The 13,254-nt window shown below is 32.2% G+C and overlaps 1 protein-coding gene and 1 pseudogene across 4 annotated transcripts; one reads left to right on the top strand and one right to left on the bottom strand.

Moving 5' to 3' along the window:
• Positions 1-2,256: 2,256 nt before the first annotated feature.
• Positions 2,257-6,029, bottom strand: LOC100817942 (transcription factor SAC51). Of its 4 annotated transcripts, XM_026129533.2 has the most exons (6): positions 5,870-6,029; positions 5,416-5,466; positions 4,887-5,196; positions 4,611-4,769; positions 4,215-4,376; positions 2,257-4,126 (listed from the first exon to the last, which is right to left on the bottom strand). In XM_026129533.2, the coding sequence occupies exon 6, from the start codon at positions 4,107-4,109 to the stop codon at positions 3,054-3,056; it is 1,056 nt and encodes a 351-aa protein (XP_025985318.1). In that variant the 5' UTR covers positions 4,110-4,126; positions 4,215-4,376; positions 4,611-4,769; positions 4,887-5,196; positions 5,416-5,466; positions 5,870-6,029; the 3' UTR covers positions 2,257-3,053. The 4 variants fall into 4 exon arrangements, with proteins under 4 accessions (XP_025985318.1, XP_025985319.1, XP_006584967.2 ...); XM_026129534.2 differs by lacking the exon at positions 5,416-5,466 and having other exon boundaries at positions 5,693-6,029; XM_006584904.3 differs by lacking the exon at positions 5,416-5,466.
• A 4,881-nt stretch (positions 6,030-10,910) lies between these two features.
• On the top strand, positions 10,911-13,122 carry LOC100790325 (uncharacterized; annotated as a pseudogene).
• Positions 13,123-13,254: the final 132 nt, after the last annotated feature.

The raw sequence follows: 13,254 nt of genomic DNA, 5'->3' as shown, positions 1-13,254 counted from the left end.
AGTGTGTTAGTTCAAGTTCACCATTTATCACGGTTTGCTTCTTATTAGGCGTCATTCTCCACTATATTTCTGCCTACGTACACTGATGCAGACTAGTTCTTTAGCCATTATTATTGTTAATGTCCTTGCTGTACTAATTCATATTCAAAATCTTCTATAAGGGTTTGATGTTTATGCTAACTAAGCCTTAAAATTTTCATAGACAAACATTTGTATAGAAAATTCTAATGTTTGTAATCTCCTGTTGCTATATTGTATGTATGTTTAAATTTTAGATCGATATATCTAATGTACATAAATAGGAGTCATTGTAATTTGTAACTTCATGGTTATTCATTCTTAATGTTATCATATGTGTAATGTCTACTAAACTACCAATACCTAACCATGAAGAAAATCTGTAGGCATCCACATGTCTCTTGTACAAAACGACTAATAAAATTGGTAACTGGTTTCTAGATAAAGCATAATGCTTTTAGTAAATGAATTGCCATTTTGCTAATTATTACTGTTAAGGCAGTAGCTAGGAAATAAAAAGTCAAATTGGAAAAAAAATTATCTTACCAATTTGTTTATTGTTTCATTAATCATCATTTTTAGAAAAAAATAAATAAATAAATGGATTATTAGTTTTTCCTTTCATGGGTTATATTGATTATACTTATGAGTGTTCACAAATTTAAATAATCTTAAAAATCGATTCTTTGAGTTTTGTCAATGTTCAGGTATCCTTATCAAACCCAATGCCATTTAGTTCACGTATCCTTATCAAACCCAATGCCATTTAGTTCAGGTATTGAGATTGTATTATGAAGTTAATTACTCAACCCGTTCACATGGGACTTTATTATTAAATTATTATTTATAATTTTTATTTATTTGTTATTATTTATAATTTTTCAAAATTGTAAATTTTTTTTTACTTTTCATGACACAACCCAAATCTATCCATCATTAATTTTTTAGTCATCATAACATTGGTATGAAATATTTCTTAACTTTATTGATGAAAAAAATTTAACAGACAATTCTACACACCAGCAACTTATCAATTATTATCTGTTATTGATTGAATAGCTTTGGTTCGAATTTGGGGAAAAAAGTGTAAAATAGACTCAACCTAAATATAGTGTTTTGTGTCAGATTGGATAGATTTTCTCTAGCCCCACCCATATAAACAGTTTACACACCTATTTGCACTTCCAGACTTGGATATTAGGAATGAAAATGATTTCAACAAATCCCACTTATTTCGCATTTGTTGCCTAATTATGTTGACTTGGGCTCACAGACTTTAGAGTTGTTCTATAGCTTGCTGACACTTACAGTATATTTAGTTATTCGTTGTAGCTTCTTCTTCTCCTCTATGTCTTACGAAAGAATACAAAAGGTCTAATTACATTTTTTTCCTTCAATTTTTAAAAAATATTATTTTCAACAAATAAATTTGATGCCTTTCACTCTTACTTTTAATAAACTTGCGAATTTTATCTTGTCATTTTTTATTGGTGAATGTCATTTGTTTGTTAATAAGTGTAAAAGTTAAGCATAAAATTCACCAACAAAATAAAAATTTTAAGGTAAATTTTGTCAAAAAAAAGTTTAGTATTAAATTTACCAAAAAAAATTTGGGGATAAAAAGTATAATTATTTTAAAGGTAAAATTTACAAATTTCTTAAAAGATAGAGGTTGAAATGTGTCAAATTAATTTGTTGGAATAAAACTCAAAAAATTGAAAAATTAGAAGATAAAAAGTTCAATTAAGCCAAAATAAAATGAAGAGATATATAAATGAGTAAAAATATTAACAATCAAATACACATTAATTTTCATTTTTAATGGCTTAATTTTCAGTTCTTATATTCAATCAATACATTGTTGAATGAACCAAGTTATGTGATTCTGCAAATTTAGAAAAACTTAAAGTTTTTGTAATTCTTAAATTGACTTACTTTAGTTTTTGACAGTTATAATTCTGCAATTTTTGACAGTTAAATGTCTTTCTTTCCCTCTAAGTTACAATCTTTGCTTTAGAAAAACCACAGTTAAAAAAATATCAAACCCTAGCCTGCCCCATTGTTTCCTTAAAAGAATCATATTTAGATGCAGAGTTGCATGCAAAAAGAGACACAAATAACATGTAATGAGGAATCACAGATTGATAGAAAATGATATGATATGTACAAACATGAAAACCACATCAGCTAACAACTGACAAGATCAACATGCATGAAGCATGATAATAGACTATAAACTGCATAAATTACTTCCATAACCATTCACACTCCAATTATTCATACAATCACACACACTTGACAGCTACATAATAGAATCATCCAAAAGAGACCTAGACCACCAATATTATGAATTACAAAGCAGAAACTAGTATTTCTTGTCATCATTCCGCTCTTCCCCTCAACATGTAAAACAAAGTAACCTTTACCACAAAATGCTACATATCCAAACAAAGGGGGTCCCAGAAACTCATGATGAAACACTAGGATCACTCTGCCAAACATCAGGAAACTTTCTTGTTACTTTTAGAGTAGATGCCAGCATGATATGCGTGCAACCTTGAAAGAATGAAAAAAGGAGGGTGGAAAGTGGGACCCCAGTTGCCTAATGCGCGTGCGTTCAATCACCAAGAGAGAGTGCAACACTTGAGAGAGAGAAAAAAAAGTGTCCTCATTTACAGCAAAGCCCCCCCACTACCATCTCCATCACTTCAAAGTTTCAATCTGTGACCTTTAATCTCCAAAAAAAGCTACAGTATAATCATGTTGGTCAACAAATTGAAACCCCATATCCTGCATTTTTCTCCAACCGAAGTGCCAAAGTGCAATGCTATCTATTTCAGCATTAGTACAAACTTTATTTCCCAGCCATATATGTACACCTCAAGAAAGAGGATTTAAAGAAGACAAGAAGCAAACATGCTAAGATAAACATATCAACCAACAAAGCTAAGAATTCAAAGAGCTACATCTTTTCACCATGAATTGTCCTTCAACCAATATACTGTAACATCAGTGGCTGTGACTGTGAGTACTACTTAGTGATATTTCACCCCAAGAGCACCAGTTTGGGACATCAAAATTTTCAAGTACTCAATAGTGCCATCAATGACTAACAGTGGCTCCTTTCCTTTCGCACCAGGAATTAAATTCTCGAGAACTTTCAACGATTCACGGATCTTATCCTTTTTAAATTTGATATGGTGAGCCACTGAATTATCTACTTTAGTTTTATCAACAGAATATGCCCAGCCACTAGAATTCTTCGATTCAGCATCACTGACACAATCACAGGTTTCATTTGGTCTTACCAAACTATACCTGTCCACAGGTGTCGATGATCTATTATAGTCACCATCAAATAACTTCAGCCTTTTGTTAGGCCAATCAGAGCTAGCAACCTCCTCCTTAGTGTCTTTAAATTGCTCTTGTATCACATAAGTCTTATTAGTTGCCAAAGGAGAATGATCTGTACTTGTTACCTCATCACAAGTATCATCGTCGTCATCTTCACTGCTTTCATCATCAGAATAAAGAAATGCATTTATTTCTTCTGTATCTTCATGATTTTCACTTTCTTCAATAACTGCATGATCCTTAACAGACTCTTCCAGTAAACTGTAACTGGCTAGATGCTTTTGACCCACATTACTGGCCTGTCCCTCCCCTTTTACACCGTAACTTTGAGCAAACTTTGTAGCAGTAACAGTTGGACTCTGGACAAGAGGGACAGGACCATAAAATAACCTTGTCTTATTATCAGAGCGGTCGAAGATCAGCAACCTCTTCTGCAAAGAAGAAGGATTTGCATTTTGTAAAGCTCCTCCAACATGTGTTTCTTTCAAACTTGTGTCAGCATAGTGATACTGAAGGAATCCCTGCACTTCATTTGTTAGCTTGGTCTTCAGACTTGGGATAGAAGGAGCTGCAAGCCCATGAAATGTACTGACAGCAGGCAAGATGGAAGTGCCTGAATTCAGATATGTTGGAAGACCAAGTAAGCTGGGCTTAGGCAGCATACTGAAGTAATTTGAAGAAGGTGATTGCCAAGCCACGTGGTGTGGGCGAGGCAAAGACCCGTCAGCCTTAACCATCCAACAAAACAAATGACCTACAGAAAAATAGAACCAATCAGCCAATGCTAAATATGAAACCGTTTCAGTATAAATGATGGCAAAAGTGCATTCGAAAATACATACTAGTAGATGTTATGGTGCTCTTGTATGAGATCTTTGGAAACTTGCTGCTTTTCTAAGTAACAAAGGAAAAAAAGAAACAAAAACTACAAACTCCAGCTTAGTGAGAAGGAAATGTGAATCGATCTACGTGACAGGCTTAAGCAAATGACGGAAGTACTCAGCCTGCAAAGCGTCGGAAGATAGCACATGTCACTCATTGAGCTCATAAAACTATCTAATAACTGAACAGAGGCAAATAATTTTTAGTGTTCAATGGTGGTAATGTTTGTCTAATGCCACAATACAGACATATAAGGAAACTTTCATGAAACAACAAGCTTCATCATCAAAGATATAGTTATAGAAAGAAAAGAACTGCAAGTGGAAAACACCAACAATAAGAAACATGTTACTAACCTGACAAAAATGCAAGGGTTGGAAGCATGCTATCACTCTAACAATAATTGTTGCTTTACCATCAATGCCATACTCATGTTTTAATGCCCGGAATCTTGTTTGGCTCGCTGCTTGGCACACCATAACTTCTTTTGTTTCTCACCACACAACTCAATCAATCTGTTGTTATTGTACACAGAGAAGAAACGTCCAATAGAATATCAAAATTAAGATACCCCAAGCTAAACAGAATGAGAATCAGCTAAAACTAGAGAACAATATGAGATAAGAACATACTGAAAATACAAAATAACAGAATCTGCCTTCAATTCCTATCTTTTAGCCAATTCTATACTTATCGGAAGAAACGATCAGACAATGGTTGGCATCCATGGCAGTAGCTAAGCAAAGAGACCATAAGCAAAAAAAATATAGGAAATGATGATCTACAGAATAACTTTACAGTATAAGTTCAACTGTATAACTTGGCGGAACACATCAACAGAAAGACCCAACCAACGCATGCTGATTTTCTTGTGTGGCTTTAGATGTTGAGAATTACATAGAGCTTCAGGCTGATATTATGCACTCAAGTGAACCAATATCCCTGAAACAAGATTATATCACAGAATAAACATCATAACTTCATTTTATCATACTTCATAAAATAAGTGTTTTATTTTTTGTCTTTTTAATAAACCAAGTCTTCTAAAATATTACAGACAAATCTTAAATGAGAAAACATCAATAACCACTGTGATTATGGACAGAGACATTTGAAACATATAATTTAGCCGTTCATTTGTACAAAATAAAACTGTGGAACCTCATCCTTTTCTTAATTTTCATGTCCAAATGGGAGAAGGATTCCTTGTACCTTCACAAAAGCCATAACAAGAGAACATAAACAAAAATTGAACATAATAACCACATGCTGACTTGTTCTCAAGTAACATACAGGGGCATGGAGCACACTCAGCCTAGTATCAAAATCTTTCAATCAAATAAGATTCTCAAACACAAAGGAGAATAAGAAATAACAAAAGTACTACAATCCTCAAGTCTGTTAATTTAACAGAACCCAACAAAGAATTGCCACTTACCCTTATAAGATTTTACTCCAAAACCAAGATTCATCAAGGAGATCCTAGACTCATAGTCCCAATTCAAGAAAAGCCTTCACCTTTTCACTCCCCACCCTCTTACACACTAACAAGAGCAAAGAATAAAGAAAACCCAGAAAGCAAAAACAACAAGAAATCAGTGAGTGAAATACTTACAGAAGGATTAGAAGGAAAAGGGTGTCCTGAATTGAGTAGAGTGAGAGAGAAGAGAAAAAGAGATGATTGAGAGAGTGAACAGGGACGAGTAAGGAAAGAACCATTCACTACAAGAAAATGTCCAAAGAGGTACTGCTGAATGTGGATGCCACTGCTATATAGACAACCAAGTGCCACTGCTATATAGACAACCAAGTGCCACCGCTATTGCTGATTGAGTCGTTAAACTAACCGCGGTTTATTTTATTAAAAATATTATTATTGTTGTATTTTTTTTATCATAGTTTTTAATGTATTTTTTAGTTTGATTTAAATAATTATTTATCATGACAAGTGTTTAGATTTTTTTAGACAAAAAAAATAATAAATAGGTTAAAAATGATAATAATTTTATGAAATTAATATTATTTTTAAGAAACTATACAATATAATAGTAGTATTTAAAAAATTATTATCAAGAGTATAAATAGAAAAAAGTAATTAATATTATATTAAAATTAAAATAACATTTATTTGGAGACTTATTTTTTCTTCTAATATGACACTTATTGTGAAGTAGAAGGAGTAATTTTTTTTTCAATATTTTAAAGGCATTGATTAATAACACATATTTCTTATTTTATGTTTTTAGCCTAATTATTTTATTTTTAAAAAATTATTCATAAAATTATTTAAGAGATGTTTTCTATTAACGTTTTTAATATAAAATAAGTTAATTTTTTGGGTAAATTATAATCTAGTATTTTAATTACATTGATATTTTTTTTTCTTTTCTTCTTTGTATTAAATTTTTTAATATGTGTGTGGTATTTGAGGTTGGACTATTGATTGTGACTTAACTATAAATCATTTTATTGATGTGTGCTCTAAATTGGTTAAGTTTTTTTTTCTATCACGGGTATTTTTGTTTGCAATATTATAATTGACACTGGTCTGAAAGATTTTTGTCCACAATAAAAATTGAACACGAAATTATTTATTAAATAGATTATTCCCATGTAAATGTAAAATGTCTAATCACTACATCAATCTTTTGAGTTACATTGCCTAAGATTTTAAGTATATGAACGATAGACTATATAGTATGTATTTTAGCATATCTTAAATGTCATGAATGAGAGATATATACATTTTAAAAACACTTCGACACTCAGGTAACTTATTTTACCCTAGCGAAAGTAGGTTAAAAAAGTTTATTATCTAACATAGACAATCATATTTATTAAGGTTCAAAATGAATTGGATTTTTTGACACAAAGTCTGATAGCTCTTAAATATAATATTATTTTATTCCCATGACATCACAAGTAATTTTAACTCAAAACTAAAATGTGATTCACTGTTCACAATTATATTGTTAGAATCTTACATTTCATAACAAATGTTTATCTTTGTCAACACCCAACAAAACAAACCTAAACTTTAACTCCAATGTGTAATTTTATTTTAATTTTGGATTCAAGTTTCTAATAATACAGTATATATTGTTAAATTTTCGGAATAATAATGGACATAGGTAAATTGATTCAGATTAATTAGGTTGTGTTTAGATACTATAGTACCTCTTAAAAAAAATATCTAAAGTTTGTAGTTGTTTGCGACCAAGTAGATACTCAAATGGTACTGAATGTGTGGTGATAATAATAGATATCCTTTTGTTTGATAAGTGGTTGAAGCCTCAACATATTTTAAGTAGTCAACTTAATATTTTTTAATGTAACAATGTCCATAGTTACAGTATGTAGCCACGAAATTCGTATATACCAAGCTAACAAACTGTCGTAGGGTACCACCGAATAAACAACTAAATTAAATATATTTTATGCTAAAATTGGGATTAGAAATTCAAAATTCATGTTTGATTATTTAACAATAATTTGCTAATTCAACTTGTTAGTTGGACCAAAGTTCTCATATTCTTCCCCAATCCGCATAAAAATACTTAAAAAGGATAGTTAGGTTAAATGAATTGATGCTGGCCCTTGATTAGCGATAATCAAAAGCATGAGCATGCTTACCATAAGGCTGAATAGTTATAATTAGAAAAACTAAGACGACGACAACATTGCTCAACAGTTCACAAGAGACACAAACACTGGACATGCGTCATTCACTAATGAAATAATTAATCCGCCAATCCATTGCTTTAACCACATAGCAATCTAATTTGTTATTAATTAGCCATTGAAGTGCAACCAACCCTAAAGGGCCCAATAGCCCCCACCAAAGTGAGCACAGTATATTGGATGAATCATTCAGGAGCATGACAATAATAATAATAATAATAAAACAAAGAGAATTACACAAACGCAAAAGACCATCAAGTGCAATCCCAATTTTTGCCCACTAACTACAATCATCCAATCTAATATATTACACCCGTGCGTTTGATGAAAGCCAGAGAGAGAGAGAGAGTCCAAAATTTTAAAGAGGTTTATAAGTTATAACACAATATTTTTTGTATAATTCTATAAATTGTACACATGGTGCTACACCACATTCTAATTTGCTTAAGGTGGAGGGCATGAGCACCAAATACACAAAATCTTATAATGAGGTCTACTCTTTCGGTTACATCTACCCCAAAATGTGGTTGGATTTCGGAGACTGAATGCTATAATTAAGGGATTCCTTTTATTCTTTATCTCAATACTTACTAAAGAACATCCACGGAATTGATTGGTTTCTACTTTTTGTTCTTTTCAAAGGCACAAAAGCATACCCTTTATAGGCTTAACAACTTTTTTCCTCTGCAAATGGTGTTCCGTGAGCTTTATCAGGTGCATTAATGGTTGTGGGTCGACCTAGTACGTTTTCTGAGCAAAGTGAATTGTCCAACATTAATTCTTACAGCATCATTGTTGTGCTGAAATGTTCTGGTTGAAGACTTTTGCAGATGTAATAGTTTTGAGGCTATTGGGTATAGTTATTGGATCTAGCTCGTATTTTTCATTTCTCTAGTTGCACCTGCAGTTATTAAACGGTAAGTTATTTCAAATTTGTTTTTGTCCTAAATAAAATAATGAAATTATATAACTAATTCTTAAAGTATTTTGTATTTATCAATTTAGAGTTAAAATATGTTACTAATATTATGAGAATAATTTGAAAAAATTTCAATATTAAAAAATTATGTAATATGATTTCTAATTCATGAGGAATTATTTATATAATTTTATTTTATTTTATGGATTGTTCAGGAAAGAGGATAATATTTAAAGGTGAAATTGATTGTTTATTTAAAATAATTGTTTGTTATAATTGTAAAAACAAGCAAGTACTTTTTTTTTTCACAATGAAGCTCGTTAAGAGATCTTTAAGTCCGTGTGTTAATGAATGGGAAATGTAGACATTGAAATTAAGAAGAGAACAAACCCAGCTTCAATTTTTTTTCTTTTCTTGTTATAATCTAAACTATCAAACTCATTTTATATTCTTGAAAAGTAAACTCATCTAACCATGGCCTAAAACATGGGAATAACCGAATAAGTAAAAAAGAAAAAAAAAATGGAACATTTCCCCTTTTATGTTAGAGAATTGGTGGCTTGCCTTAGTGTCTGGTACGTCGGAGGCAATCGCAAGTGGATGGGTGGATACGTTTTGGAGCTCCCTATTAACTTCGATATGATCAAATTGGTGAGTGGAAAGCCACCGGATGTAACACCAAAAAATAGTAAGATTTGAGCAGAAGATCTTTCATATTCAATTTATGATCTTAATTTCTTTTATTTTTTTCTGAAAAAAATATAATAAAGATTACATAGGACTAAATTCACGTAATTTCATTTGTTCGTTAGCCAATTATGAGACCATAATATTTGTTATGGTTAAATATCCTTTTAAGAGAAGTATTAACAACAGATTATTATCTAAGACATATATTCATTTTAACATACATACATACATGTGTTTATGTGTGTTTTGGTGCATGAGATCAATCTTATATGTAATTCATCAACAATATGTCATGCAAATTATGTGACTCATCCTAAAGGTACATTCTATGTCTCTTAATTTAAGAATCACTATTGAGAATCTTTTGACTCTACACTAACTTTCATACAATTGCAAAGTAAGGGATTATGTTGCACAAATCATGGGACTCATCTTAAAGACACCTTTTCCTTGTAATGTGAGAATAACTACCATAACTTGTAGGAGAATAACACAAATAAGTCATATGTGTATAAGGTATGTTTTCTAATTTCTACACTTTATCCTTCACTTTCAAAACACTAACTTGACTTAAGCAACAATGCCTTTGTAGGTATACCTCGAAAGTATAGCTCATGTGGACTAAAAGAGATTTTGTTAAATATTCCACCTTTTAGAAAAGTCTAAAACATTTGGTATTATTTATGAGAATAACTTGTTATAAATTATCCGAATTTCGCTTGATTATTATTGTACGAGAAAACTTCATTACCCTCAAGAGAATCTGTGATTATTCTTCTTGAATCTAATTAATATAGAATGCATTCCCCTCTAATGAGCGAAGAACCATCACGTTAACTAAATTACATAAAATTACATTTTATTTATGTAGTTAAAATTGTAAACAAATTACATTATTTTTTTTAATTATAAAAGTATTCAGATAATTGTTATTTATTTTTTAATATTTTAATATAATATAATTATATATAATAGTTAGTATTATAATATATTCAATATATTACATAATATATTAAATAAAGAGAGAGGAAAAAAGAACTTATCCTATACCATTAATAAAAAAACATCACATCCTAAATTCTTTTTTAAGATAAGAAATATATTAAACTAACAAAATATGATGCGAAATAAGATAAAATTATCACATTTTATTAGAACAACAAATAACTTAAAATACGTATTCAAGCTAATTTTATATTAAAAAAAGATGTTAAAAATCATGTTTTTAATTTTCTAGGATGTGATTAAACCTTTGTTTTTTAAGATCAGGAGGTGAGTAAACCTTAGGACTGCTAAATTTAACCAAAAATAAACAAAGCCATAACGATGATCTTATTGTTAAATTACACATTCAACAACACTGCTCTCACGCGATCTCAAGTCAAAATCAAATCAACCTCCTAAATAAATAAAGCAAAATCAATCCTTCATTAATCCGCGAAAAACCCCAACCCCTTTTACTCTCCCTCTATAAATTCCCGTTGATCCAAAAACAAAACAAAGCCACACACACATTTGTTTATTTTTTCCCACATCAATTTCCCTTTCTTCTCCCTCCGATGAAGCCATAAAACGCCACCGTTTGAAACTAAATTATGGAGTCCGACAGGATGAGACAATTGATGCTCTTGTATAGTAGAAAACACACTTCTCATGGGTGGAAACCACACCGCTTCAAGGTTCTGTTCTCGCTAAAGTTTCCACCATTACGCGTTTCTCTTTTCCTTCTCGCAATTATCTTCAGTTTTCTGCATCTGGGTCCTCTCCCTTTTGGCTCTCGAGGTAGTGTAGCAAGATGGGTAAGCTGCATTTGCATGGTGGAACCGGAAGAGTTGGTTCGAATTACGACACTGTTGTTGTGATTAAGATTCACAATATACGTGTTTTGCACATTGATTCCCGGTCTTTGTTGCTGGCTATGGTTCTTGTCGCTTTACCTTTCTTGGGGTTTATTCTGAAGGGTTCAGTTGTTTCTGGATTTGATGCTACTGCTACTGAATCAGGTTCCATCATCAGTGATGAGGTGTTGAATTTGATTCTCCGTGATTTGGGCGAGGAGGGTCTTCTAAGAAAGGAGCATAAGGTTCTCATTATGGACTCTCCACCTCCACGTGTTATGGATTTTGAAGTGTCTTATGATTTTGTGTTCACCTGCAGCTTTGATGCTGCTGCTTTTGCTGATAGTGTTTTGAAAGTTAATGGGATTGTGGCTTTCCCATTGAGGATTGACCCAACATCTAATGCTGGTTAAGACGGTCTAATTATAGAGTTGTGTATGTTATAAGGTATGAAGGCTACTGATGTTGCATTGAGGAAAATTGGGTTGGTTAATGACTTGGTGGATTCTTCACCAAAGAGAAAGCTTTGCCAATTGGCAACACGGGTTAAGAGAAATGCTTTGAAGGGTCTTGAGGACGCGCTTCTTGAGCCACCGAGGGATGATTTTGCCAAGCCAAACAAGATTAAGTACCTCCTGAGTTGTTGGGTGATTCTCTTGAAGGTTACAAGAGAGGAGTCTTCATTGGTGTGGGCTTGCATGAGGAAAATAGAGCTGCGGTTGAATGGTTTGAGCAGGACTACCCCAAAAAGGGTGCAATGTTTTAGATTCATAGTCTCCAGGTTGCATCAGAACCACATGGATGTTTCCGCATGGTTAACAAATCATGTGAAGGAGGAAGAGTTTGTTGTGATGAAGGCTGAAGCAGGTGTGGTGTTGGAGATGATGAGGAATAAGACAATCTGCTTAGTGGATGAACTATTCCTCTAGTGCAACAATGAATGGTGGGAGACAGGGAGGAGAAATAAGAGTGGCAGAACATATTGGGAGTGCTTGGCTTTGTATGGAAGGCTGAGGGATGAGGGAGTTGCAGTGCACCAATGGTGGAATTGAACGAGGCAAACATGGCACTTAATTAGTGCTAGCATGGTGTTGCTGTGATATGCTCTGTAGTATTACATGTTTGACTTTTTAGTTTTCTTCTGGTTTGATTTGTTTCTAGTTTTTGAATTTGTGCCTGGGGAGAACTTTTTAGTTGTATATCCTTTTCCACAAGGTAAACTATAAAAAAATCAGTTATGTTAATTCTTTGATATTCAGTTTTGTGCCAATGTATACTTGTTTTTGTTCCTATCAATTGATTCACAATTATTTCTCAAATTGATAATATAGCTTAGTGTTGTATGCGTAACTAGTTGTATTACCTGCACTTCAACTACGAATATGAGACACCATGGGCACCTTCGCATGTCTTCCTCAATCAAGAGACAACCAAGAAATCTGAGAATAGGAATACAAGTTTTGACTAAGCTGCATTTGCTGAAACATTACCTTGAAGGACAAATTTCAGCCTTGTTAAGTTGTTATGCTCGGCTAGATATCCACCTTTACATTGTATCTAGAGCACTTCCAAGTTGAAATGAACGCGTTGCTTTTGTATCCTCATTTAGTTATTTTAAAGTAAGAAACTTATATAGGCAAATAACTATCAAACTTACAACTTTAGGCATATCATAATATAAATGCAATGACAACAACCAAATATTATTTCACTGAGTGGGGATCCGATCTCTAAAAAAGATTCCACAAATTTTTATGTTTGATAGGAAAAAAATCTCAAGATTATGAAGCAATAAGACTTGTGTAGATAAACTGTGAAAGAAATTGTGTGTGCTGAAGTTGAGGGTGAAAGTTCTGTTAATAATTGAACAAA

This window comes from Glycine max, chromosome 8 (assembly GCF_000004515.6).
Source record: "Glycine max cultivar Williams 82 chromosome 8, Glycine_max_v4.0, whole genome shotgun sequence".
Classification (NCBI taxonomy): domain Eukaryota; kingdom Viridiplantae; phylum Streptophyta; class Magnoliopsida; order Fabales; family Fabaceae; genus Glycine; species Glycine max.
This window is presented reverse-complemented; position numbering and strand designations above follow the sequence as displayed.